At 65.5% G+C, this 27419-nt stretch overlaps 1 protein-coding gene across 11 annotated transcripts; it reads right to left on the reverse strand.

The window, feature by feature from the left end:
* Positions 1-5617: 5617 nt before the first annotated feature.
* On the reverse strand, positions 5618-27419 carry SLCO4A1 (solute carrier organic anion transporter family member 4A1). Of its 11 annotated transcripts, none has more exons than XM_032350116.1 (12): positions 27305-27419; positions 16011-16894; positions 15100-15190; positions 14313-14434; positions 13883-13994; positions 10434-10588; positions 9521-9716; positions 8363-8528; positions 8094-8266; positions 7780-7844; positions 7260-7408; positions 5618-6634 (listed from the first exon to the last, which is right to left on the reverse strand). In XM_032350116.1, the coding sequence occupies exons 2-12, from the start codon at positions 16825-16827 to the stop codon at positions 6470-6472; spliced, it is 2211 nt and encodes a 736-aa protein (XP_032206007.1). In that variant the 5' UTR covers positions 16828-16894; positions 27305-27419; the 3' UTR covers positions 5618-6469. The 11 variants fall into 11 exon arrangements, 8 of the variants coding, with proteins under 8 accessions (XP_032206007.1, XP_032206008.1, XP_032206001.1 ...); XM_032350117.1 differs by lacking the exon at positions 27305-27419 and adding an exon at positions 17254-17328; XM_032350110.1 differs by lacking the exon at positions 27305-27419 and having other exon boundaries at positions 16011-17255.

Genomic DNA, 27419 nt, shown 5'->3' on the forward strand with positions numbered 1-27419 from the left:
CTAGCCTTGGAGGGGCTGCTGGGCCCCCAGAGGCTCGAGCTCTTGCCCCGCTGTCTCCCTGGGGAGGCGGGAAGTCAGTACGGGGACAGTCCTCAGGGTTGTCTCTGCTGTGAAGTCGGCGTTAGCTGAAGCACAAATCCGTGGCCGGCCGCGCGGAGGACAGGCTGGGGACCACCGGGCTCCTGACTCGTTCCTTCCAGGGGCAGTGACGGCCTGGCCTGACAGTCCGGCCTTCCTGCAAAGCAGTGACTCCTGGGAGGGGCTCAGGAGGTCTGAGGCAGCTTCAGCGAGGGCAGCGCTCACACCGGTCAGAACTGGGAGGACAGCCCAGCGGCCTGGGCCCTCCCCAGAGACTCTGAAGCCGGGGCGTGAAGGCCGCGGGCTCCGCCTTTCAGTGTGGGTCCCCCCCCCAGTTCCTGTGCACATGTGGGGCTGCAAGCCAGGTTAGCCCCATCCTCTGGGGGCCGTGGGGTTCAAGGAAGAAACGGCACAGCCTGGCAGGCTTGTGCGGCTTTTCACGTCACCTGTCAACCTGACGGTCCCCCGGAGCCCAGATGACACATTTTTCTGGGTGTTCCCAGGGACTCTGGAAGAAGCTGGCCCCTCCGTGTGGGGCCTCGTCCAATCCCCTGCAGGCGTGAGTAGAACAGAAGTGGAGGAGGGCGTCTGTTCTGCCCTCGGTTGGGGGCTCGGGCTGTGGCCCTCCGTGGGAAGTCCTTCACTGACTTCCCCGGGCCCACACTTGCAGCTGGCAGACGGCAGGTCTCCTGGCCTCAGGGACAGGACGTCCGCACAGACGCACACATTCCCCTTGCGTCTGTCTCTGGGACCCCGGCTGGTGCGGGCTGGCTCTCCGGCTGTCAGGGCCTCCGATTCCCACCCGCGGAGCAAGGGCCAGGGCTGCTTCAGGCATCCGATGAGCACGCCCATGGCATTTAGCACCAACCTGGAGACCCTTGTCTTCGTAAACCCCGATAAGCCCTTACAGTGGCATCACGCCCATTTCACAGGTGGGGAGATTGAGGCCACGGAAAGGGTAAGTGACACCCCAGAACCGCACGTCTCTGGATGCACTGGGTCTGCCCCAGGCCTGTCCCTGTGAGACCCAGGCCATGCGGCCAGCCCAGGCTCGCGGGTGCGCTGGGGCTCAGAGGGCACCGTCCCAGGCTGAGAGGCCCAGGTGTAGTCACTACGGAGCCCGCGTCCTAGCCTTCGCTTTCCGTCCTCGTCCTCACTGTCGTCGGGGCCGTTCCCGCCACCCCCGAAGCCTCCCGAGCCGCTTCCCTCTGGTCGGGAGGGCGGTTCCTCCGTGGCCCCTGTGGGCCCCGCACAACGAGCAGTGAACCAGCCAGCCAGGAAGTAAACACAGCAGAACGCGATTCCCCGGGGAGCCTGCTGTGGGTGCCACGGATTCTGCCCGCGACTGGCGTCCACGGCCAGCACGCGCGCGTTTCTGATGTGCTGCCAATTAAAATAGACCCGAGTGTAAACGAGGCCCAGAGTAGTTGCTGTCCACGCCTCGCGTCCATGCCCAGGGGCCGCCCAGGGGCAGTACAGGGTGTGTGAAGCCCGGGGTACCGTGCACTAGCACAGCTGGGCCATGGGGGCACTAGCCTCTGACCCGACCAGAAGGAGCTGCCTAGGGCCCTGCAGCAGCCAGGAATCGGTGGCGGAGCGTCCTCAGAGCTCCGCCCAGACGGACCCATTCTTCCTCGCCCTGGGGAGGCCGGTCCCCCTATGGGCCCTGTTTGCTGAGGGGAACACTGAGGCAGGGCTCAGTATCACGTGTTCAAGGTCACACACCTGTTAAGTGCCGGAACCAAGATCAGGTTTGGAACCACCCTCCATGGGGAGAGCACTTTAGAAGTGAGTGTGTGTACGAGCACACGTGTGCACGCTCATCCGTGCACATGGACCTGCGAGCGCACATATGCACATAAACGTGCAGGCCACTCAGGGGGGTGATGCCCCAGATCTCAGCAGAGGCCCCAGAGGCCCACCAGCTCCTGTAGCTTCCCGCCAACCCCAGACTGGACGCCAGGAATCAGGGGAAAGCTGGGTGGGCGTGGCGCTTGGGACCCAGGAGCCCTGCCCACTTCCCTCCCAGGCTGCGGGCAGCTTCCCCCCTGCCCAAGGCCCACTCTGGGGGCTGCGGGCAGCCTCCCCCCTGCCCCGGGGCTCTGGCCAACATGGCTGGTGTTGGAGCGTCCCCCACAATGCTGCGAGGTGCCGGGTCTCCCAGGCCACCGTCAGATGACTGTGGACGCATGGGGACCCTCCCGGGAGATGGGTGCTGCCCCAGCCCTGGCGGCCCAGGACTCTGCCCCCCTGCCCGGTTCCCATCAGGCCTCTACCCTGTATGCCCTGACCTGCCGTCCTCACCCATCATGTGTCCACGGCTGGCGTCCCTGTCCATTCACAGAGTCACCTTGGAAGTTTTTGCTGTAGGGATGTCCGTCGTGATGTCTTCAACGGTCCCCCGCGGCAGGACACGGGCGGGTTTCCGCCTTTCCTTTGCTTCTTTCAGCCACTTCCTTTGCGGCATTTCAGGAAAGGATGTCGGGTGTTTGTGCCCGTCCCTCCCTGCCTCTGGCCTCCCTGCAGGGCTGGGTGGGACCTTGCAGCCGGGGCCTGTGAGGATTCTCCTCCTGATTTGCAGAAGGCCACCCTCCCGCTGGGTCCTCCGGTCGTGGGGAGAGAGGGCCGATGCCCCTTGTGGGGCTCAGCTCTGATACCGTTCCACTGGGGCCGGGCCTCTGGCATCAGAATGTGGGGGACACAGCTGTCCACGACACCTGCCTGGGCCACTGTATCGCTGTGGGGCCTCCGGGAACATCACAAGGCTTCTCAGACCTTCTCAGACCTCCCTTAAAAGGAAGCCTTTTAAGGCTTCCATAAAACAGGGACAATCCCAACCACCTGCAGATGCGGACACATGATTGTGAGCCCCATGTGCGTGCGCCCGGCCTGGAGAGCCAGGTGCCGTGTCCCCCAGGGTCCCGCGTCCTCTGACTCTCGCCCTCACTCCCCTAGCCGCACGTGAGCGGCTTCTCCCAGCGGCACTCCAGGCCTGGGTCCCGGGCTCATCCCTCCTGCCTGGGACGGTCCACGGGGAGCTTTGACACTACACGGCTCTGCAGGGGCTGGTGTAACCCCCAGCGGGGATGTGGCCGGCGTTCCCTGCTGCAGTGGGGCGAGGGGACGTGGCTCCCACAGTGGGATGGAGCCTGTGGAGTCAGCTGACCCTCTGCCCCAGCCCTCAGCTGGGCGGCGGGAACACGGGGTGGGGAGGGGCGGGCCTTGGGGTCTGGCCCTGGCAGCGCTGGGCCCTCGGGGCTCCCCCGTCTGATATGTGCTCGTCCCCGACTGAAGCTGCTGTGCCTTGCTGGCAGTGGGACCCCATCCTGGTGCTGACCTGGGACTCCTGTCCCTCTGGTCTCTCCTCGCCATCTTGCCTCCTGCCTGAACAATGCCGGGGTCTCCGGCACCACGTGGCCGGCCTCGCTGCCAGCCCTGGCTCCTGTTTGGTCCCGGGCACCCTGCTCCCTCCTTCCCCTGTGAAATGCGTGCAGACATCACCTCCCAGGAAGCTCCTGCCTGCCCCCCAAACTTGCCCTTGCACTTTGACTCCTGGATGCTCTGTGCCCCTGGACGCCCTTCCCTGGCCAGCCTGGCCCAGTGGTCACTTAGGTGAGCTTGGCAGACCCCATCCTGGGGACCTCATGGCCGGGGGTGCAGCAGATGTGGACTGGCATGGATGTAGTGGCCAAGTCCGTCCCGGCGACGGGTCCCTCAGAATGCTACAGCACGGCCGTGGTCAGTCCTGCAGGAGGACAGCATCCTAATTCCAACATCGAAGGGATCAAAACATTGTGTTTCAGCCTGGGAACGGCTGGGAGGGGCCAGGGACCTCTGTTTCTCCTTTAAATAATATGACCAACATGGGTAGCGGACCAGCTTTCCACCTTGGACAAGACATAGACTCCTGTGTGGTGGCGCCCCATGGCCGCGGCAGACACGGAGGGACCACGTCACGTGTGGTCCCCCGTAGTGAACGCCCGAACAGACAGCTAGAGAGGAACGCGGATTCATGGTTGCCACGGAGAGCGGGGCGGGGAGCTGGGGGTGGCGGCTAGGGGGGGCGTTCTTGTTGCCATGATGAAAACGTTCTAGCTGCCTGCGGGGTGGTCGGTCATACGACTCTGTGAAGAGACGAAAACCCACTGAGTTTCCTTTTAAATGGATCAGTTATATGGGCTGTGATTCGTATTCCAATAAAGCTGTTTGTATGAGTTGAAGGAAGTGCCCAGTCCACAGGCAGGGACAGGACGGAGGGGCTCCAGAAGCATCGCTTCCTATCCGGTGCGGGGCGTCCCTCCCCATGAAGGGGGTCTGAGGGCCTGCCCCGCCAGGAGAGGGCGTGGGGGCACTACCAGTGGGAAATCGTAACACCCTGGCTGAGCTGTCCGTCCCTGCCCCCTGCGGCCCTCCCGCCAGCCTGGGTCTGCTGCCGGGATCTCTCTGGGCAGCGCCTCCTGTTCCCTGCCGCTCAGCACAGGGCCTGGCATGTAGCAGGTGCTCAGCTCTCAAGTGTGGTCCCGAGCGCCAGGGAGCCTCTGCGTCCTTCAACTCAGGCCCCCTTGCTCTTGGCTGATGGAAGTGGCCGGGGCGGGACCCAAAGGCGGACCGGCATCCGGCTCACATTCGCAGAAATGTGGGGTGCGGAAGGAAGAGAGGGCCCATCTGCAGGCTCAGGGCCCGGGACACCTCCAAGCTCTTCCTGCCCTGGGACCCACCAGCCATCATTGTGGTACCCTGCTGGGAGGGGCTGGCGTTGGGCCAGGGGTCATAGCCAGAGGTGCCTGAACTCAACCAGGGGAAGGCAGGGCACGTCCCGGGAGCCCTGAGGCCTTGGTCCTCCGGCCACAGACCATCCCCAGAAGACAAGGGGGCAGAGGTGCCCCGCCATGCCTGTTGGGTGAGCTTCGAGGGGCACCTGCCCTGGGCACCCTAATGCCTCGTGGTGACGGGGCTCCTGCCATTGCACTGCGGGTACTCTGGGCCAGGGGCCGCTCCGAACCTCCAGCCAGGACGCCGGGGCCCAGACCGCTTGCCGGCGTCCGCCATGGCTTCTTTCAGGGTGTGTCTGCTGAGCACTGTGGTGGCCACGTGCCGGCTCTCTAGGAGAAGACGTGGACAGGCCATCACCCCACGTGGTCACAGCTCCCTCAGATTTGGACACTCGGGGAGAAAGTGCCCCGGGGGGGCGCCTCTCACACAGAAATGCACACGTTTCTCCTGCACAGACCGCTGTGTCCGGCCGTCCTGGTCTGAGTCCTGACGCTCTGCGCTGCTCCGGAGAGTGGCAGAAAGTGGGGCCCTGGTTTGAGGACTCAGGCCCACTCACCGGGGGCTGCGCTCTGGAGGGAGGGGACTCTGGGGTCACAGTGAGGGAGGGGAGAGGCCCACCCAGGCGAGTTCGGGGCCCGGAAAGCACTCATCTGGGGCCAGCGTCCCTCGGACTTGGAGAGCCCAACTCACAGAAACCCACAGGAAACACGTATAAAACCACCGAACTCTGCAAATTCATGGAAACAAAACACATTGGACCGAGAGATAGGTTTTAGGTATTAAAATATATTTATACACACATCATTTTAACGGAGGACACCCGCCAACAGACACTCCGCGAAGTCCCGCTGTGACCGGCGGCCGCGTTCCCATGAGCCCGCGGAGTGCTGCCGCTCTGAGGACGGGAGGGGGGCAGGCTGGACACCCCGAGAAGGCGGCTCCCGCGGGCCCGCGCCCCTGCGGATGGCCTCACGCCTGTGCCCTATGCTCAGGAGGAACCGGGACGTCAGGCCCGGCAGGCCAGCAGGGTGTCGTGGACAGAAGCCGCTGGGAAGCACGGCCGGTGATCAGCCCTGCGCTGGGGGCCAGAGCATCCTTTCATCCAGTGCTTTCGATGGAGCCACACATAAGGCCTGTGTGCGCGGGGAAGGCGGGGGCGGGGGGTGCTCCCCAGGCTCCGGGACAGGAGGGTGACCTCCGGGAGCCACGCCCAGGCCTGCAGGCCTCTTTGATCTTCTAGAACGAACAGCTCAGGTAAGATTGCATAGATGGTTCTGAGTGTCCAGGGGAAATTCAGTGACACGTGGCTGTGTCCTTCACGGAGCGGGAAGTGGGAATGGAATGGCTGCTGGGCCTCGTCCTTCCCGAGCTGGAGGGACCGTCACCCTGGTCCCCAGGGTCTGGGCCAGAGGTGTGCCAGTCTGCACGAGCCCTGCTTGCTCTCCCTGGTGTCTGTGACTCACACGCGTCCGCCACCAGCTCAGGACCCTTGGAATCCAACGGGAGGTTTCTGGGGGGTCCTCAGCACGGAGGGGGACCAACCGGTGAGGGGTCAGTCCTTCCAGGGAGAAATCCGACAGCGTTCTCGGGAAGTGCCCGTGGATGGAGGGGTGCGCCGTCAGACGGCGCTCTGCAGCCGTGGGGCGGAGCGGGAGCCCTGGAGGTCCACGGGGCTGTCGGAGGCCGAGGACTGGCTGGGCAGAGAAGCTGCCAGGCCATCGGGAGACTCTGAGGGGGACTTGTACAAGAGGCAGGCGGTGGTGAAGAACAGGAAACCCAGCACCTGCGGGGCGAGGGGGAGCTCGCTGGACCACACCAGAGCGGCCTGCCCCGCCCCAGCCCCGCTCTGATGAGAGCACCCTTCTTCCTGCAGAACCCTTGTGAGGACCACAATGCTCTTCGTGAGGGAACGAAAACACCATTTGACTCAAAACAGGACCCAGAGGAGGTGGAGGGCTTCACGGGCTGAACGGCGCCCCAGCAGAGGCGCCCCAGCCCCGACCCTCAGAACCTGCCGCTGGAAAGTCTTCACAGATGTCCCTTCAGTTAAGGATCTTGAGATGAAATCACCCTGGCTTTGGGGTGTGTCCACCTGGCATGCCAGGTGCCCTTATAGGAACAAGGAGACACACAGGGAGAAGGCCACGTGACCCGGGGGGGCAGAGAAGACCCAGCCCGGATCACCCCCCGCCGCCCCGGCAGAGCTCCCCGAGGGACTGGACCCTGCGCCATGTGGGTGTGGGACGTCTGGCCTCTAGAGCCGAGGAAACCATAAATATTTACGGTTTTCAGCCCCAGGTTTGTGGCCCTTGCTCAGCGTTGCCGAGGCGCACGGAGCTCAGGGCCCCGCAGGACTCCCATGCGGAGGGCGCTGGGCAGGCAAGCACGCCAGCTGCCGCCTCTCTCACCTTGTACACCAGCCCAGTGATGAGCATGTACCGGCTCATGGCCGAGTTCTGGTACACGAAGCAGGAGCCTTGCTGCCCACACTGGTCCTGCCAGAGCAGGCACGCCTTGTCAATCACCCAGCCGAAGGCAATGGGCCCTGGGATGCCCCCTGTGAAGAGAGGCCCATCAGTCCTGGCCGTGCGCCGGGCAGGCACGGCAGGCGGGTTGCGCTGAGATCCCGACTGTGCGGGTTCTCAGAAAGGGGGCCTCGGTCTTCAGTGATCTCAGGGGTGCAAGGTGGGCTTCAAAGCTCCCTTCTGGGGGGACCTCTGATGCCCTTTGTGCTAAGGAGAAGCCACCCTCTGGGCAAATCAATGACCATGGGTCCCTCTAGTGGACTGTTAGGGAATGGCGTCCTTCGCTCCCTGGGCAAAGGCCACCTGGGACGCACACCAGCCAGGTGAGGAGACAAATGGTGGGTGCCCTTGTGCAGTGAACACACTGCGCAACTGTACCACTCCACAACGCAGTGCACAGTACCTAGAGTTCTAACCACAATCCACTGGATTCCCAATGCAAAGGATCTCTGCCGGTCACAGACACACCTGAAACGGAAGATAGCATCAACACTCAGCGGAGGGTGGCAGTGTGCCACGTCACACCCCCAGGCCTGCAGCCAGGGCCTGGCCCAGCCCCCAGCCACGTCACTGCCTCCCAGGGTGGGAAGCCCGGCGCAGAGGCAGCTCGTGCTCCTGGGGACCCCCGCACGTACCCTGCGGGATCTGCAGAGCTCCACCGCAGCGTGCTGCAAGGGAAGGTTCTGGACCAGAGTGAAACCCAGGCCCGGGGCTTACCGTAAGGTTGCCGTCAGTGCAGGAATGCTGCTGAGGAATGTAAAGATAATTACAACGAATATGAAAACCAGAAGGAGGGACTTTCTTTGACAAGTTGAAGTGCATTTCCCTGCAGTAGCATGGCCAAAACCAGAGGAAAAATTCTGAGGGACACAGCTACAGTCTCGGTATACCTGAGGAGCGCAACAACAGCGCCGATTACCGGAGGGAGGGGCAGGGGCCCTCCCGGAGCGCGGCGCCCTCGGCTCGCGGGCAGCAGCCGGACTCACCTTCCGGCCGTCCGCGCCAGGCGCCGCCTCCCCGGGGCAGCCCGCGTGGCAGGGGGAGTAGTAGGTGAGGCCGTTGGAGCCGCATACGGGGCTGTAGTGCTCGGGGCGACAGGCACACGCGGCGTTGCAGGCGGCCGTCAGCTCCAGGCGGCCTTCGGGCAGGGGCCTGCGGGTGGAAGACAAGGCGGCGGTGGGATGGGGCCAGCACTGGAGGCGGTGGGGGGGTGGGGGCGGTGTCCTGCCTCAGGACTCGGCCAGGTGGCCACAAGGGCTCCAGCCGAGGAAGGCGCTTCCCACGCGCGGGATCGCTGGAAACGCTCACGCCACACGCGCCGTGCCCCCTTCTGCTGCGACTCCCCGGTCCCGTGCGCGTCCCTGTGCCGTCGCAGAGGCAGCGTGTGCCCGGGGCCCGGAACACCAGCACCAGGAGAGGACCCAGGCCAAAGCCCTCCGCCGTGGCGCCCGCCCCCCAGGCCGCAGCCGCACGTCTGCACAGATCGTGTGCGCACACACAGCGGCAATCACGGACACACACGATTTCCTCGTTTCCACGCAAATAGGAAACTCCATCCGGGCATCTGGTCCTTCCTGCTTGCACTCGGGCACTGTGTTCTGCAGCGGCCGCAAGCCCAGCTCCCGCCTCCCTCCCGTGGTGGCAGAGCCCTCGTGGGGGCCACGGCGGTGGAGCCGGTTCCTCTCCACCAGCCCCGCGAGAGGACCGTCCCACCACGGCATGCTTGTGCTCTGCGCGACCTGTCCACTCCGCAGGGAATCCCAGGAGGGGCCCGCCCAGCCCGCGGCAGGCCGTCCACACCTGCTTTTGCTCTTCCCCAAGTGCCAACAGAGGGCTGCTGCTCTCACATCCCTATGATGGGGGACACGTGAGAGCCGACCCTGGGCCACTTTCCGTGTGCACACGTGGAGGGGAGCTGGGCAATCATGGTCTCGCTTCCCAGACCAGAACACTGGGTTCACGGCTTCTTAAGGGCTGACGCTGGGCTGTTTCTGAGTGACCGTGAGCCGATGTCTTGCGGCTGTGACCCTCTCCAGTGACCGACTGCCAACCCCACCTTCCCCATCCCTCGCGGCCACTGGTGCCCCCCCCCCCGATCGGTGTGCTGGGCGTCCCCCCAACCCCCAGTGCCGCCCGGCCCTGACCTGCCGTTGTAGTCGGCTGTCACCCCGGCCATGGGCACGTTGGGGCACTGGACGAAGAACACGAAGGTGGCCAGCAGGCTGGTCAGGGCGCAGAGCGCACACAGCTTGACGACACCCGCACCGCGGAGCCTGCACTTGTTCACAAGGAAGCCGCCCAGGAACGTTCCACCGCCGCCTGCTGGCACTACCAGGTACCCTGCCAGAGAGGGGGTGCTCAGCGTGGTCTTGGGGGTGCAGGACAGGGCCGGCAGCCCACTGGCTCTTCTCGTCCCCAGGCTACCGGGGGGCGGGGCGGGGTGGGGCGGAGACAGGGGCCCAGAGCCGTCCGTCTGTCCATGCAGCAGCCGCTGGTTGGGGGCCGCTGGGGCAGCTTTGGTCCTGGGACCCCCAGGAAGGACACCCGGCCGTCTGGAGGTGGAAGGGTGCAGGGCAGGGCAGGTCTGGGAGCGGAGAGCCCAGTGGCCCTGCCCGCCTGACGGGGCGGCCCCCAGCTCAGCGTGTCCCCTGGCCCACCCAGGCTCACGGGTATGGCCAAGCCCGAGCGTGCAGCCGTTCAGGGGGGCACCACTGCCTACACCCCTTCTGCAGTGGCCAGGGACGACAAAGACCCAGGCCCCGGGGGGGGCACAGACAGACTGGGTTCCCCGTGGCCCTCCCAGAGCAGATCCCCTCCAGGAGGGTCTGCCGAGAGAACTGGTCAGCACGCTGCAGACGGCACTCCCGCCTCTCGGGAAGGACCCTCAGGTCCACGTGACGACACCGCTGACCGACTCCCGCTCCCGGGGCGTTCCCTGCAGGACCCACGAGCCCTCACGCAGAGTGGGACTTCCCAAAGATACTCCAAAGACCCCTCACCCATCTGAGAACTCACGAAAAGGCAGAGGACCCTCCAAGATGCCACAAGTGTTCTCACCAAACAAGGTGGCGGCTTCTGAGGCGCTCAGGCTAAACTGGGACTCCAGGAACTTGGGGCCAAAGGTGGACATGCCGGCAACGAGCGTGGTCTCGGTGGCCCCAGCCAGACACAGCAGGACGAATGCAGGGTTTTTCAGGAGGAGCCAGATGGAGCTGGATGGGGAAGAGAGAAGAGACAGAGGGTCAGAGTGGGCCAGAGCAGGGTGTGTGGACGTACTGTTCCTGGGGGCCGTGGTCCCATCCACCTGAGGACAGAGAGGCCCTGGGCCTGAGAGGGGAGTGGAGTGGGCTGTGAGCTGTGGCCACTCCGCATCCATCCCAGAGAAACTGAGAGAGGGCGTGAGGCTGGGCTTCAGCTGGTGGGGAACGGGCTCCAGGAAACAGAGCTGCTAAACTGGGGAAGAGCCTTATCAGTGCTCTCCCCCTCCAGTGCGGGGAGACCCTGAGTGCATGGTTCAGTGACCTGCGGGGCAGCTGTGACGACCCTGGCAGATGGCCTGAACCAGGAGCCGGGGGCTGGGGGAGGTGCTGTCCCACGTCCAGGACTCACCAGGCCCCCACGGAAAGGGAATGGGCACCGGGGGGTGGGGCCCCTTCCCAACTACCAGCACTGGAGAAGGGGTGAGACAGAGGGGCCCCTCCAAGGAGGCTCCGAGTGGATAGGGCCGCCCCCCTGTTCCTCTTGGTGCATACTTGGTGGGGGCGGTATTGCCGGATCCCGAGGGAGGATCTTGACATCGGCCCCCCGGACCTGGCCCACTGATTCCCCAGGGAAGCTGGCCTTGCTCCCTCGCTCTGGACAGGGAATGGGACCCCTGCATGGCCCTGGGGGATACTTGGTCTCAGGTCTCACTGTGGCCAACTCTGAGAGCGTCAGGCATGAGCTCTGGCGGCTGTACCCCCATGTGCCCGCCGAGGGACGGGCTGGGCACCGAGGCCTGCCCCACACTGCCTGGCCTTGGGATGGGCACCAAGTTTCTTTGAGGTCCACTTGCTTTGGCTAAACTGGGGCTCTGCATCTTGTTGGGGTTCAGGCCTAGCAGGGCCCGAGTGCTGGTCACTGCCGAGTAAATGTCAAGAATGGCACAGAACGGGGCGCCCGGGTGGCTCAGTGGGTTAAAGCCTCTGCCTTCGGCTCAGGTCATGATTCCAGGGTCCTGGGATTGAGCCCCACATCGGGGGGGGGTCTCTGCTCAGCAGGGAGCCTGGTCCCCCCTCGCCCACTGCCTACCTCTCTGCCTACTTGTGATCTCCGTGTGTGTCAAATAAATAAATAAAATCTTAAAAAAGAAAAAAAAAGGGCACAGAACAAGAGAGACTCCTTAAGGAGTCTTTCCTCTGAGCAGAAAACATGAAAATCACAGCCGTGGGGTCCGGAAGTAAAGACGCTCAGCTCAGGGTGGGGGCTCAGCTCAGTGGGGGGCTCTCCCGCCTGCCCGTCCCGACTGCCCGAGCCGTCCCCCGCCATCTGGCCACTGGGCAGCAGGTGCCTGGACTAGGCCCCAAGGTGTTTGCAGGTACGGTTGTCCCTGACCCCGGGGCCGGTGAGCGAGGTGGGCTGGGGGCAGAGGTCTCTCCGGAGCCCCCGGTCCTGGCAGGCCGGGTCATCTCGCTCCTGCACTGAGGGAAAAGCAGGTGGTGGCCATGAAGGACACCATCCGACCGCGGCTGGGAGCAGCTCTGAGCGGCCCCCTGGGCTGAAATTCTCAAACCCGCAGCTCAGAGCTGTTCTCTGAAGAGAGCAGGTGCCAGTGCTGTCCTCGGGAGCCCCAGCCCCAGAGACCCAGCTTCCAGGGGTGCCTCTGGTCACCCCTGCGCCAGCCGGGAGATGGCCGCTCTCATCTTGTGCACCTGTCACAGCAGCTGCGAACACCTTCGCGCTCAAACTCTCTTTTTAGGACGCAGGCCGACAGTGAACAGACGTCGGAACCTGCAGCCATGCCTTGGCACGGGGGCCTGGAGCAGCGTCCAGGAGGGAGCTAAGGACAGACACTCCCCTGGGCCCCGGCATCTCCCACGGGCAGTGCTCACACTCACCCCGGGGCCACTCCCCACCCTGGTTCTCAGCAAAATTGACTTTCAGGCTTGAAAACTGATAACAATTCTCTTCGGTTTGGCACTTGGGTCCCATGTCCAGGAAGGGAAGGAGATGCCCCCAGAGTGGGTGCCGGGGGACAGGGGCTTGGCTGGGGTCTGCACCGGCCCCGGCCCCGGACCTCGTCTGCTGGGCTCTTAGGTGTGGGGGATGCCCTGGGTTGAGCTGGTCCCCTCCCCGTGAAGCTAACAGGATTTCTTACCAGTAGCTGGTTCGGGGAGCTACGCCTGGGCACAAACCTCTCGGCCGCCATCCCCAGGGCTGCTGACCTGCTGGGGCCCCAGGCCGGGTGCAGGGAATGGAGGTTCTGCTCCGGTGCTGGCAGACTGGCTGGGCTGGCCCCACACAGACAGTCTCATAGCCCTGGCCCCTGCGGCCCTGGGCCAGCTCAGCCTGCTCTGGGGGTGCCCTCAGGAGTGGGCAACGCTATGCTGGTCTCACAGGAAGTGGGAAGCTGGAGAACCAAGCCCTGAATGGGTCAGGGGCCACCCCCCAACCCGTAGCAGGACAGCCCTGTTTCCTCTGCATGCGGGAAGCAAAGCAGCGGACAGCGGGCAGCGTGGGGCCCTCCCCGGAGGCCACCTCTGATCCTGATACCTCTTCACATCGCCACGGCAAACAGGCAGAGGGGTCTCATTCCCGCCACTACGAGCCCCCAGCCCCCTGAGGCCGGTTAGACACGACCGTTACTGGGCTCAGGCCCGGGAGTCCTGGAGGGGCAAGCGGCACGCAGTGACCCCGAGGACCCAGGCTGGCCACCGTCCGGGGGGCTCCTTTCCCACCCGCGGGAGAGGCCTGCTGCAGGACGCCTGGGCCCGTGAAGAGGGGTGCTGAGCAGCCAGGAGCCGCCGACCCGCGTCTCTCTGAGACCAGGGCAGGCCAGGGATCTTCCAGCCCGACTGTGTGTGCGGACGGTGAAGCCGGGTCAGGTCACACACAAGGGAGAGCACAGGAGGGCAGGGGCTGGTGCAGGGCCGTGAGGGCAGAGCCGGGGACAATCCCTCCTCCCAGGGTCCACGGGGCGGGGGGGGGTGGGCACGAGCCCGGAGCCCAGCAGGTGACACTTCCTGAATGGTCAGAGAAGGCAGAGGAGGAGCTGGCCCTCCCACAGGACCAGCCCTGGGACGAGGCTCTGGCTGCTGCTCCCTCGTCTCCCCATTTTGGGGCAGAGGCCTGAAGTGCCCCGGGTCACGTGGGAGTTTTAGGATCTGTGCGCTGACCACGTGGCCCTGGAAGGCTCACACGGACTCTCCTAGCTTGGGGTCAAGATCTGGCAGGTGCAGACCTCCCCAAGGGTCCTCAGGACACGGACACAGGTGAGAGGCACACACCACCCCCCGGAAGGGACTTACAGAGGCAGATCTCTGATGGTTTTCCCGAAGTCGGGGCTGCTGGCAGCCTTGTGACTGCTGTCCTTCGACTGGTGTGTTTCAGACACTCTCATGACCACGTAGCGTTGGGAGCCTGGCAGCACAGAGATGTCAGCGGGGGGCGGAGACCGAGGGCGTGGCTTGAAGCCCCTCCCCGCTCCCAGCTCTGGGAAGGTCCCCGGGACCGATGTGGTACGGGGCTGCAGCACGGTGACCGCGGACCTGCTGGCCGAGAGGAGACAGGTGGGGGAGATCACCGGGGACCAGGGGGGACAGAAGGAGCTTCAGACTGGAGGGGCCACAGGGGAATGGAGCCCGTGGCCAGAGGCACGGGGCAGGCCAGTCCTGCAGGACGGGGGCCCAGACGGTCCGGATTCCCCGCCAGCCCAGAGGAGAAGAGGGAAGCACCCACCTGGCAGCTGCCGGGGGTAGCCGAGGATGGGGATGGCGGTGAGGAAGGCGGCGGCCCCCGCCCCCAGGAAGCCCACCCACCAGGCGCCGACCCACAGTGGGTTCTCGGTGGTCAGCTCCGTCCTGTGGGGAGAGGCACGTGGGGTCAGCGTCCCGTCCACGGGCACTCAGGGCACCCGCGCTGGCCATCCTTCTGCACACGGGTCCATGAAAACCTAAGCCTCCTGGTGGGTGGCCGTGGGGTGTGGAGTGACCGGAACCTGCACGCGGACCTGCACCCCCTCCCCCACCTGCCCTCCTGCCTCCTCCAGCTGGCCGCTCCGGGCCTGTAATCTGTCTAATAAACGGGTCATCTAGTGAGCGAGGCGCCTTCCCGAGTCCCGTGAGCTGTTCGAGTGGCTCATCTCGCCCAAGAGCGGGATCGTGGAGCCAGGCTGGACGGAGGCTGCGGGCTCCCGGCACCCGAGGCTGGTGTCGGCCGCTGGGGGGGTCTCCTGCGGGCCCTGCACTGAGTCTGGGAAGTCTGTCAGACCTGGGTTGAATTTGGGGTGCCCGGCCGGCGTTAGGGAGACCCCACGGGGAGGAGTCACCCTGGCAGCTCAGAAGTCCACAGCCGCCCCGCCCTGGGCCTCAGAGAGACGGGTCCCGGTGTCGCCTGGCTCCGGGGAGCTGCGGACCCGCCACGCCGTCCCTGCCCCCCGGCCCCCGGTCCGCCAAACACCAGGGAGGCCCCTCGGCCCCCATAGCGCCGTGCTGTCCCAGGGAGCAGGCAGAATCAGGACACTCACCGGCGGCCGATTTCGGTGTAAACGTTCAGCAGGGCGCCTCCGATCAGGTAGCCGGCGGCTGGGCCGAGGATGGCGGCGGTGTAGAAGACGGCTGTGGGGAGAGGGGAGCTGCGGAGGGGCCCCGGGGCCACCGGACAGGAGCCCCCCCCGCAACAGGGCGCCCTCTGCCCCGCGGCTCGGGCCCTTCAGCCCAGGGCTCGTGTCCACACAGCCTCCACCGTGTTGGAGATCTGGCTGCTGTCAACGTTCCGTTTTTATTTTTTGTTTATTTAATTTTAGTTTTTTAAGCAGACTCCGCAGCAGCAAGGAGCCTGACGCAGGGCTTGAACTCACAACCCTGAGACCAAGACGCGAGCAGCGTCCACGGACGGAGCCTCCCAGGCGCCCCTGCAGCCGACGTTTAAAAAGTACCTCTACAGATTTCCTGTCAGAGGCAGCGGCAGGCAGCACCGGACTCTGCGTCCCTCGAGGGGGCAGACGTCCCCATGGCCTTGTTGTGTGGGCTGGTGCTCTGCTCAGCGCCGCCAGTGCCCCGTCGCAGTGACGGGACCCCGTGTCCCTGGGTGGGCACCGCTGAGCCGCTTGGAGGGACAGAGCCCAAAGTGAAAGGGAGGAAGCCGGAGTAGGCACACGAGGTGCGGCCAGGCCCCGGGTGCCGGCCGGTCTCCCTCGAAAAGCCTGGCCTGGCAGGAGGGACGTGGGGACGTGGTGGGCACGAGGCTGAAACCCAGAAACCTCAGTCCGTGTAAACGTGGGGATCTTGGGAGGAGCGGAGTCTCGGGCTGCTGCGGACAGCAAGGGGCCGGCCGACCCCGGCCCCGGGGGAAGGCCCGCGCGCACCTGCGGCCTCACCCATGACCATGCGTGGCCAGCGAGGACGTGCCTGCCCCGTGCCCCGCAGCCGCACTCACCGATGTAGACCGGGGAGTAGCTGGACTTGACGTTCTCGTCCAGGTAGGTGACGCCCAGCGTGTAGAGCGGCGTGGCGCCCATGCCGTGCAGGAACTGGCCCAGCATGAAGACGACCCGGTACCCGGACAGGCCCGAGGCGCGGTCCCGGCACGCTACGCTGCGGTTGGCCCGGCACGTCCCCATGCCCTCGGCCACCTCAGCCTCGTAGGCGCCCGCAGTGAAGTGCGGCAGCGCAAACAGCAGCGAGCCGGCGCCCAGGACCAGCACGCCCCGGCCCAGCCAGCGGGGCTTGTGCGCGCCGCCCCCGAAGTAGCTGACGAAGGTGAGGCACAGGCAGGCGGCCACGTCGTAGCAGCTGGTGATGAGGCCGCTCTGGTGGCTGTGCAGGTCGAAGCGGCGCTCGATGGAGGTGACCACGGTGCTGACGAAGCCGTTGACGGTCATGCCCTGCAGGAAGGCCGCCGCGCACAGGAAGAGCAGGAAGCCGCGGGGCGTGTTGAAGGCCTGCAGGCACCTGGGAGCAAAGGCCCCCCAGCCGCACGCTGCGCTCTGTGGCCTGGCCGCCACGTAGCGCATCTCAGGGGGCGTCCGGGGGCCGTGCTTCTCAGCCTGCGGCGGGCACAGTGGCTGGCTGCAGGCGTCCAGGGGGCTGTGCACGGCAGGACCCAGGGCGCCGTGGCTCCGGGGTGAGCCGAGGGAAGCCCGCCTGCTGGGCGGTCCGTGGCCGCACTCGCCGTCTGCGGCTGAGGGTTGGCTTGGGAAGACCAGCTGCGGCTTGGAGACCAGGGTCTTGTCCCCCATCGAGTGCTGAGGCATCTCCGCCCGGGGGGCGCAGGGGGCAGCTACAGAAGCCGCCCGAGGGTAGTCCAGTGGCTGGTTTGTTCTGTGAGAAGAGCTTCTGGTTAGAAAACGTACGTGGACGCTTGACCACACCGACATCTCGGAGAGAACATGCCCCGTCCTGTGCCTGGTCCCTCGGGGCAGCCGGTGGCTCTGCTGCCCGTTCCCCAGTCTCATGGGGCTGACCTTCTGCCCCTCCTGCATCCAGGGCCACACCACCAAAACCCACACACCTGGACAAGACCACAGTCGATGCCCGTGCGGGCCCCAGGACCACCCTGACCCACCCAGTCCCCCGTGGCCTCTGCTCGGTGGGCGTGAGCTGTGCTCGCTGCTCTGGAGGGACCGCCCCGGTGGACAGGGCCCCCATGCTGTCCAGCCTCGGTTCCTCATTAAACTCACACGCTTCCAGCACTCGTTTTGGTCCAGAGTCTGGAGGGCAATGAGGGAAGGGGTGGCAGCAGGGTCGCGCCCTGCACTCGCTGCCGCGGCAGGTTTTCAAGACGTCACTTCGAGACACGTGTGCGGCGACACGGACACGTTAGGAAGACAAGGCACCCGCGCCCCCTCTGTCTGCCGCTCCCTACCCAGCCCCGTTCCAGGGGCCCTGCCTGGGCTGGGGGTGGGTAATCCTGCCTCCCGAGGCTCCTGGGGCCCTGTCGGAAAGCGCCGCACCGACGTGGGTACACGGCTGCCTCTGCACACCCCAGCCTCTGGCTGGTTCTCCCACCAGAAACCAAGCAGCAGCGTGCTCGCACACGCAGTGGGAGAAGACATCCCACCTGCGCTGTAGGCGGCGGCTATGGGCCCTTTCCGCCGGGGTCTTTACTTTCCCCCGAGTGACCTCTGGTTCTGGGCTGAGCTGTGTCCCCCCGGAGGAGACACTCTGTCAGCCATGAGAGTATGGGGACACGGCGTCTTTGGAGAGGTGAAAAGCCATCAGGACGGGCCCCGCTTCACTGGGACTGGGGTCATAGAGAAAGGGGAGGCCTGGGCACAGGCGCTCGCACAGGCGGACAGCACGTGAGAACCGTCCACCAGCAAGGACAGAGCCTGGAGCAGGGGCTCCTGCGTGGCCACCCCTCCCCCACAGGCATCCCGTTCCAGAGCTAGAGTAGTCAAGGCCTGGAGTTTCAGCCACAGGTCTGTGGTCCTTCGTCTGGCAGCCCCAGGACTCTGACACACCCCCCCCGCTTTGCGTTGGGCCACTTCGTGCTCAGAGGCTCCCAGCAGGTGTGAAGCCTGACTTTGTCTGGAGCCTTTCTCCGGGAGCCGCGGAAACAGCTCAGGCTTGAGCTCTGAGGTTTGGGGAGCAGCCTGCTGGCCTCGCCCAGGGCAGGGACCCCGTTGGTGGTGACCCAGGACCACGAAGTGTCCTCAGACCCAGGTTCACCAGGCCAGCCCTGCCCCCACCGCGCATAGTCCAGGGTGTCGGGTGGACGTTGGCAGGGGCTCCTGCCGTCCGTTCTGTCAGCAGAGGCTCCTTCCTGCAGCCTAGTAAAGCGCAGCTTTGTTGTGCCCTGGAGGGGCCTGGAGGGGGTCAAATGGTGGTCTCCCCAAGAGACAGGTGCTTCCAGACACTCAGTGTGACCTTATTTGGAAGAAATGTCTTTGCTGATGTGATTAATGGGTTGAAATGAGGTCATCTGGGTTTGGGTGGGTCCTAATCCAGGGACAAGTGTCCATAGTAGACAAGACACAGAGACGTCGCGTGACAACAGAGGCTGAGACCAGGCGGACGCAGCCACGAGGAAGGCGGGGGACAGGAGCTGGATACGCGGGAAGGACCCCAGCTGGAGCATCTAGAGGGAGCGCAGCCCAGCCGACACCCTGATCTCAGGCTCTGGCCCCCAGCGCTGGGAGAAGCGCCCGGTTCACAGAGCTCTGCTCGGAGCTGTGGGAAACTCACCAGCCCCTGGGGACGCCATGAGCTGTCCCGTGTGGCCTGGTTTCCAGGAGGCCACAGGCCTGAGGGGAGGTGGCCACTGAGCTTAACAGACCCCTCAGAGCCTGTGGGCGTGCGACCGGCCGTCCCCTGACACCACAGTGAAGGAACCGGGACCAAGCCCGCGGTGTCTGTGTCCGGAGCCGGCCGCGCACCACGGTCACGGGTACCCACAGGCTACCTGCGGCCAAGTGCCGAGGCCGTGCGTGTCTGCAGAATTCCACGGCTGCCATCCCCGTTGGCCACAAGTGCGCTCGGGCCTTATCACAGAGCCGCGAGGCCAGCAGGCTCGAACACGGGCAGAGCTGGGGGGCTGCTCCTGGAAGAAGCTCTGGCCGGCTGGCAGCCTCGCACGCACAGAGACCCAGCTGCTGGAGCTGCGGTCACAGAGGCCACCTCCACACGCACCACGTCTGCACCCCGACCACGGCAGAGCCCGCAGACCACAGCCCCCAGCACGAGCCCCGGCACCTCCCAGCCCACGGCTCAGGCAGGCCACCAAAACAGCACACGGAGAAGCACCGCAAAGGTTCGATGTTACCCCAAATTCCAAGGCCCAGAGGCCGCCTGTGCTGATGGCACCACAGCGTTTTCCTCTAGATGCGTGCACGTGTGCAGACACGCATCTGCAGATCCACACGCCCACGCACAGCCACCTGCAACTCCGCACACACACACACACCTGCTCACACATGAACCACACACATGACGCAGGGCCCTGGAGTCCCGGAACCTCCACCGGGCCGGGGCCATGGGAGCCACGGGGAGCTCCGGGAAGCCCCCAGCAGCCTGCGGCGGGTGAAAGGTCAGTATCGGGCCTCGGGAAGGACTCATGGGTCGGTACCCCGAGGAGGTGGTTGCGACACCAGCCGCCATCAGACACCTGCTCACTCAGCCCCGGATTGCCTGGCACGCTGGTCCTGCCTCTGCGGGAGCAAGGGCTCAGGAGGTGGCCGGGCAGCTGGCCTTTGTGATACGGACGGCCACAGCGAAGAGTTCTCCCTTTAGAAACCAGGAGCCACAGGAGCACGGCACTGTGCGGCTCCGAGTCCGTGGTGAAGTTTCCCCTGCAGCGACCGTTGAGGGTCTTGGAAGTGAACATATGACGCTTATGCCGGCGCGCCGCATTATTTAAGGCAGAAATCCAGTCCGGGGTACCCTCAGCTGGAGGACCCACTGGTGGCCGCCACCTGTGCCTCAGAATTGAACAGCAGCCCTCGGAGCTGTGGGCCGTGAGCCTCCTCCCGGGCAGCCTCCTCCAGCGGCTCTGGTCAGCAGCCTGACTGGCGTGCGCCCCCTCCCCACTGTGCGGTCCCCGGGTAGCTCGGCAGCCGGGATGGGGCCTCTGCAGACTGTCCTGACGCCTGGAGTCCTGCCGCCGCTGCCCTGCATGGTCTGGAAGGCTCTCGCTCTCACCAAGGCTCTTGGTCAGACACGGGGAGGTGGGCCCCCCAGGGACACCGCGTGAGGAGGGGGGCGGTGCTGGAATCGTCCGCTCCATCTGTAGGCCAGTGGCAGAGCCCGAACGAGTCTGGAGACCTGTGACCCTCGGAGTCTCCCAGCCACCAGGATGGTCCTGAGAGTCGTGGCACCTCCAGAAGACATTTCCGAGTTTGCACCAGGATCTCGGGCGGATCTGGTGCCAACAGGTGCGCGGGGTGCCAGAGACAGCTCTGGACGAGGGTGCGCCGACAGTCATGCCGAGGTCTGAGGTCAAAGGATGTGCTGTGTGCCCAAGGACACCATCTCCCATAGAGGCCTGTCGGCGGGCCTGGCCCACAGGGGGCCAGCAGCCCTGCCTGAGAGCCTCACAGCTGTAGTGGCCGAGCCCAGCGGCACGCACCGGGACGTGCAGGTCCAATGGGCACAGAGCTGCTCTGTCTCCATCTCCTGGCCCTCAGATCCCTTGTGGCAGTCCTTTGGGATGTGGGCACGTGACCTAGGTTGATCACGGGCACTTTCTTTCCAGGGTCTGCTCCCAAGATGGGCAGAGGGACACCCAGGTGGTCAGTGTGGTCACCCGGGAGAAGGTGACTTCCCGGCTGCCCTTCCTGCTGGCCACCCGGGCAGTGTCAGCTGACCCACATTAAGGCCAGGCCGGTGGCTCTGTGGACACTGTCTACGGTTTGTATCTTAGGCCCCCGAGGGGAGGATGGGCAGAAGGTGCCAGGGGCTGGAGGACCCAGCGGCCCACACGGGGAGGGAGCGGCCCCTCCTGGGAGGACTGGGCACCACTGTGCTTTCTCCTGGAGCCCTGAGAGCATGTCCATCACAAACCGGTCTGGACAAAATGTGTGCCTGCTTTCCACCTGCTGATGGAGCCCGGCGGGCACCTTCTGTGGGGGCCAACGTCCCGGTCAGTGAGTGCTGAGCCGAGCTGGAGTAGCGGGCCGGGCAATGCAGCAGGAGGCAGAGGCAGGAGGCAGACCCACGGGAGCCAAGGGCCACAGACAGTGCTTAGCAGGAAGGACAGGCCGAGAGGCTGCCCCTACTCCTATATATATAATATAATTACACAATATATATTTATATTATTATATTATAACTTATTGATAGAATAATGTAAATAACATATATAGATTCATATAAATAGTCACAGAGAGATAAAGAGATGCATAGAAAGATCTAAGTGCGCACAGATACATATGTATCTCTCTGTGTGTCTGTCTCTCCTCCTGACCATTTCTGCGGAGAATCCCGAGGGACGCAGCGGGTAGTTTCGCACCACCACCTGCTGTCCGCAAGGCCTGTGCCGGGCAGTGGCATTTGGGGACCTCCAGGACCCGGTCCTATGCGTGAGGTGCTCACAGCCCCCTACGCCCAGGGAAGTCACGTGGGTGCCAGCGGCCAGCGGTCCTGGTGCAGTGAGGACAGCAGAGCCAGCAGAGGCGAGAGGCTGAGCTGGCCTGCAGGGGCCCCAGGAGGGCTCCAGGGCCGGGGGCCTGCCCTGCCACCGTCGCTGTTCACAAGCATTCTGTGGCCCAGTCCTCAGCCACGCACCCGTTTCGGGGGGCGGGTCCTCCCCACGGAGCCAGGGGTGCGGCCCCAGGATGAGGGACAAGGCTTCCATGGGAATGCCAGCAGCAGGAAGGAGCCCCCTACCTCCCCATGATTTGAGCGGGCTGGGGGCTCTGTCTCGGGTGCAGCTCACAGGTCGAGCCGGCCCTTCGCTGCTGCCGTCCCCGTCGTGGGGGAACAGCGAGGCTGTGAGCTTCCCTGCAGAAGCCCGGACGGCTTTCCAGACCCGAGACACACACCCTGGACGGCCTCCCCTCCTCCAGCTCCTTCCCAGGGAGCCCGGGGTCCCGGGACCTTATCCCACCCTCCGGGCCTGTCCCTGGTCCCACCGCAGCGAGGAGCCCTCCGTCTGTTCTGGCGGGGAGAGGAGCCCCTGGGGACTAGCCGCGAGGATAGTGTGTTCCCGGGAGTCTGGGGAACAGGCTCTGCACCTGGGGCTGCAGTGGGAGGGACAAGGGCGCGTGTGTGCGCGTGTGCGCGCGTGCGCGTGTGCACGCGTGTGTGTGCGTGTGCGTGCGTGTGTGCGCGTGTGCTCGCAGGCTCACTCGGGAGGAGACCACGGGTCTACACTGGCCTGGCCGTCAGCCACACCTCCCAGAGTCTGAGCCACTAGGCTCCTAGAAATCTGGGTCCCACTTCCTCCTCCCCCACCCCCACCCATAGGCCCCCCTGGCAGCTGCTGGGTGAGAAGCCAGCAGGCCCCTGGGTGGGTCGCCACAGCCCCGTCTCCGAGAGCGGGGCCCTGGTCTCAGTCCAGGGGGGCCCACCTCTGCTCGCCACAGATGCCTGCACAGGGCTGTCTGCAGTCCTAGCAGGTGGGAGGGCGCGGGGTCCTCCTCTGCCAGGCTCCCAGGGTCCCTTGACGCCACAACAGCGGGCCCTCCTCTGCCGGGCTCCCAGGAACAGTCTGGCTCTGGCCCAGCAAACGCCCCCAGGGAGGCCGGGGCCAGGGTAGGGGAAGCAGGGGCTCTCCATATCGGGGCCAGGGCGCCCCCAGGCTCCCTCCGGAACCACTGGCTGGGGTTGTGGCAGCTGGGGCACGGACCGGTTTCATTTCTGCTTCCTCCCTACACTCCAGCCAGCAGGACCCCTTCCGACCCTGGATGCTCCGAGGTTTACAGCCACAGCCCATGTCACCGTGACATGTGCCACACGCCACATGGAGGCCCCAGCCTGAGCTCCCACACCACAGGGCTCCACCCTCTCCTCCGTCCTGCTCCTGCCCTCGCCCCTCCCACCCTGGTCCTTCCCCAGACCTGCCTATGACCCTGGTTCCTTGCCACCCCCCCCACGTGTGACCCTGGGTCCTTCCCCAACCCCTCCCCGTGACCTTGGGTACTTTCCCCCTTACTGTGACCTTGGGTCTCCACCGCACCCCCCCCACGCCACGACCCTGGGTCCTTCTCTCCGTGACCCATGGAGGTTGTTCAGGTAGCTCCTTCTCCTGCCACCGAGGCCCATCCTGGTGTCTCTCCCTCTGCCGGGGGGGGGGGGGGGGGCTTTTGCTTGTTGAAGAAGGGGCTCGAAGCTACTGAGAGAGCAGACACCGGGTGGCAGGATCTGGGGCGACTACAGCAGTGCCTGACCCCGTATTTGCATGCCTAGTGACCATGCAGAGCTGAGTGGGCGGGAAGCTGGCCACTTTGCATGGAGGCCAACAATGAAGGACTGTCGGAGAGAGACGGAGGGCCTGCCCCTCGACGGGTGTCTCGCCCAGACTTCCTGCTCCCCACCCAGTCCCCACCAGCAAGCAGACACATAGGGAGGGCAGGATGAACCAGAGAGAGGCACACGCAGGTTTACTCGTCTTCCCCACCCATAACGACTGCTCCGAGGAGGGGACAGAGAGAGGCTGCGCTGCGGCCAGGCCGCTGTTCCCATCTTGGGCAGGTGGCAGGCCTCTCTGTGTCTGCGTTTCTCCGATCCTAATAAGAATGTGGCATCATGGGGAGGAGGGAGATAGCCTCTCTCCTGCTAGTGGGTCTGGGCACCACGTGGAGCTCATGGGACTTGAGACCTACAGAAGGGCCTCACAGGGTTTAGAGCAGCGGGGGCACTGGCTTGGCCCCATAATGGGCCTGTCTGGGCACAGGCAGGGTCAGCCAGGTCCGGGTGACATCTTAGGCCCGTGGGTCCAAGGACCAGCTCAAGGGCATCTGTGAGAGGCCGACCACCAGGACGCACATAAACGTGGGGCCGGAATGGGTGACTCTCAGACCAGCAGATCCCAAGTCCTAAAAGGCGTTGGGCCAGGGAGCAGTACCTTGAGGACCCCCAAGTCTCCATGGAGAAAAAGCCACCCCTATGTGGAGAGGACGTGTGGGTGATTCCCCGGCCCAGGAGCCTGGGACCCTCCCGACCCTGTGCTTGGTCCTCAGGAGCCTGGGACCCTCCCGACCCTGTGCTTGGTCCTCAGGAGCCTGTGACCCTCCCGACCCGGTGCTTGGTCCTCAGGAGCCTGGGACCCTCCCGACCCTGTGCTTGGTCCTCAGGAGCCTGTGACCCTCCCGACCCTGTGCTTGGTCCTCAGGAGCCTGGGACCCTCCCGACCCTGTGCTTGGTCCTCAGGAGCCTGTGACCCTCCCGACCCGGTGCTTGGTCCTCAGGAGCCTGGGACCCTCCCGACCCTGTGCTTGGTCCTCAGGAGCCTGGGACCCCCCGACCCTGTGCTTGGTCCTCAGGAGCCTGTGACCCTCCCGACCCTGTGCTTGGTCCTCAGGAGCCTGTGACCCTCCCGACCTGGTGCTTGGTCCTCAGGAGCCTGTGACCCTCCTGACCCGGTGCTTGGTCCTCAGGAGCCTGTGACCCTCCCCACCGGTGCTTGGTCTTCAGGGGGCCTCGCCTGCTGCAAAGGGACCACCTTTGCCAAAGGGCAGGTGGTTTGCAAAGCGTGTCCACCAGTCCCCAGAATTGCGGTTCGAGAGGCTAATTCTGTGTCAGGCTGGTGGGAGGGGCCTGCACCATGGCCACCAAGGGGAAATGAGGGGTGTCTGAGGACAGCAGGCCGAGGGCCTGCGGCAGGAAGAGTCCCCGTGACCAGCCAAGGAGGGGAGGTGACTCGGGGCCCAGCAGGCCAGTTTCTTCCCCTGCTAACAGGACCCAGGCCCCCCCCCCCACCACCACAAAAGCCCTGGTTGCCAGAGACCAAGCTGGTGCCTCCTGCCCGCTCATTGGGGTGGGGTCCTGAGGGGCCTGGGACCATCCGTCATGGGGGACCGGGTCCTGCCCCAGAGGGGGCCTCCACACATCACCCTCACGCTGAGTCAGACAGGCAGCTCAGTGTCCCAGAACAAAAGCAGCTGGGAGTGTCTCAGGATTATTGTGTGTCCCCTTCCAAAAGCAGACAATGGGCTCTTTGCCACACCTGAAAACAGGAGGCCACGTGGCTCAGTGGGGAATGTTTCTGTGGCCTCTGTCCCCAACGGAGAAAGAAGCGTGGCCGGGAGAGTCTGAGGGTTCCGGTTGCGGTAGCAGTTGCACCGCTCCCTTCTGACGCACGCCGAGGCCTTGGGGACCAAACCTGCCACAGTCAGCATGAGTCCACAAAGCCAGAGACGGACACGGGCTCAGCCCTGTTGAACTGGGAGCCGGATGAGCGTGCTCCGACCCTTCTAGGTCGCTCGGAAGCCAGACAGAGACCAAGAGCTCAGGATGCTGCGGCCGCTTGTTGAGGCAGGGTCCGCCGGAGACCAGGGACAGCCAGACGAGTCAAGTGGAGTCCCTCAGAACTGGGTCCTCTGACAAGGATGGAACATCAGCCCCCAAACCCCCCTTCACTTGGCCATTGTCGAGCCCAACCTCCGGACACCCAGCCACCTCACCACAGACTGGGAGGGACTTGGTTGGGACCTGCTCAGGGACCCGCTCAAGGGGCCACACCCCAGGCAGATGAGGCCATGGCCACCCTCGAGGGAAGCAGCCCCATAAACCATGTCCAGGCAGTGCCCAACAGCTCTGCCCAGCAGGAAACAGCACCGAGGCAGGGCCGCCATGGGGTCTGACCCCAAGGGTCTGCTGTCCCCTCCCCTCGCGGCTCCTGCGAAAGCCGGCTGCATGGGCTCACTCCCCAGAGGCCCCTCCCCGGATCCCACAGGCATCAGGCCCTCCGGGCCAACGGCCCCAGCCTCCCCAGCCTCCCCCACCTGTTGCCACACTGCTGTCCGTCAGGCCAGCCTCACCCGGGTTGTCTGCTCCCCACCAGGTACAGAGTTGCAAAGTGTCAGGAGTCACCCAAAGCTGGACTGAAGCCTCCCCAGCACATACTAGCGGTGTGCCCGCGGGCACGGGCCCCGATCTCTTCTTGCCTTAGTTTCCTCCCTGTGAGACCAGAGCAAGAGCAGCGCCTCAGATGCCGTGTGGGGCTTAGCTGAGAGCTCACAGCACTTGGCTGCCCCGGGTCCGGGCCACTTGCTCCCTGAGCAGCTCTGCCCCGGCTCCTACTACGAACCTGCTACGACCAGAGGCTTCCTCTCCTGGGAACCCCGCCACTCCGCGCCGGCAACGAAATTTCCCAGCTCGGCCCCGTCTGGGTTCACTGAGTAAAGCCAGTTTCGGATTAGGCGGGGAGAACCCAGGCCCTGAAAAGCACGGTGTGGCTCAGCGATGGGAAGCGGTTCCTTTGGGCGGAAAAGTACTGAGGCGCCCACGCGCCTCCAGAACAGGCCCCGCCACCAGGTCCCCCGCGCACGAGGGAGCGCGTGCTCGCTGCCTGTCTCCGTCCTCGTGGCGCTGACCCCGCAGGGCCCCGCAGGCTCCACTCCGTGCGCCCTGCCCGCGCCCGCCACAAAGGTGGGAGGCCAGCGTCCGCCTCGGGCTTCCCGGTCCGGGGCCAAGGGCGCCCACAGGGCGCCTAAAGCGGGTCGGCTTCTTCGCTTCCGTCTTCCCCAGCCCTCTGCCCGCAACCGGGCACCCGGATCCCCTAGCCCCGCTCGGCGCCAGCTGCCCGCGGTGGGGCCGGAATAGGAGCCGGCCGGCGTGGCCCCGCGCGCGGGGAAGGCTCCGCCCGCGCCCCCGCCGCGATGTGTGTGCCGCGCCCCCGGCTCGAACAAAGCCTGGCCGCCCGCGAGAAACTTCTGCGCCTGACGATTTCCTCCTGGACTCAGCCGCAGCCGATCCGCCGCAGGTGGAGGCCGCGCCCCTCTGCACCCCGGGGAGCCGCGTCCGTCCCTGCCCTGACCCGCGGGGCCTGCGCCTGCGTGCGCGCCCAGCCACCTGCCCTGGCCACCAGCCCCGCCGCCCCTCCCGGGCCGCTGGCGGCGACGAAGGCGCGTTTGCCCCCGATTTCCCAGAGGCAGCCGGGCCGCGGGGCGCACCGCCCGTGCCCTGCGTCCCGCCCCGCCGGCGCGGCGCCACCTGGAGCCCGCTGGCTCCAGCCCGGCGTCAGCGGGCACCTGCCGCCCTCCTGACGTCAGCAGGCCGGGGCCGGCGCGCCCGGGCGGCGCCCCGCGATGGCGCCCCGAGCCCCGCGCCCGCGCCCGCCGGCGCACTCACCTTCCCGACTCCCGGCCGCCGCGCTGCGCCCCGCGCTCTGGCGGCTGCGGACTCTGGGCTCAGGCTCCATTCATCCCCGCGGGGGCCGCCCGGCCCCGCAGCGACCGCTGGCCCC

This window comes from Mustela erminea, chromosome 7 (genome assembly GCF_009829155.1).
Source record: "Mustela erminea isolate mMusErm1 chromosome 7, mMusErm1.Pri, whole genome shotgun sequence".
Lineage (NCBI taxonomy): Eukaryota > Metazoa > Chordata > Mammalia > Carnivora > Mustelidae > Mustela > Mustela erminea.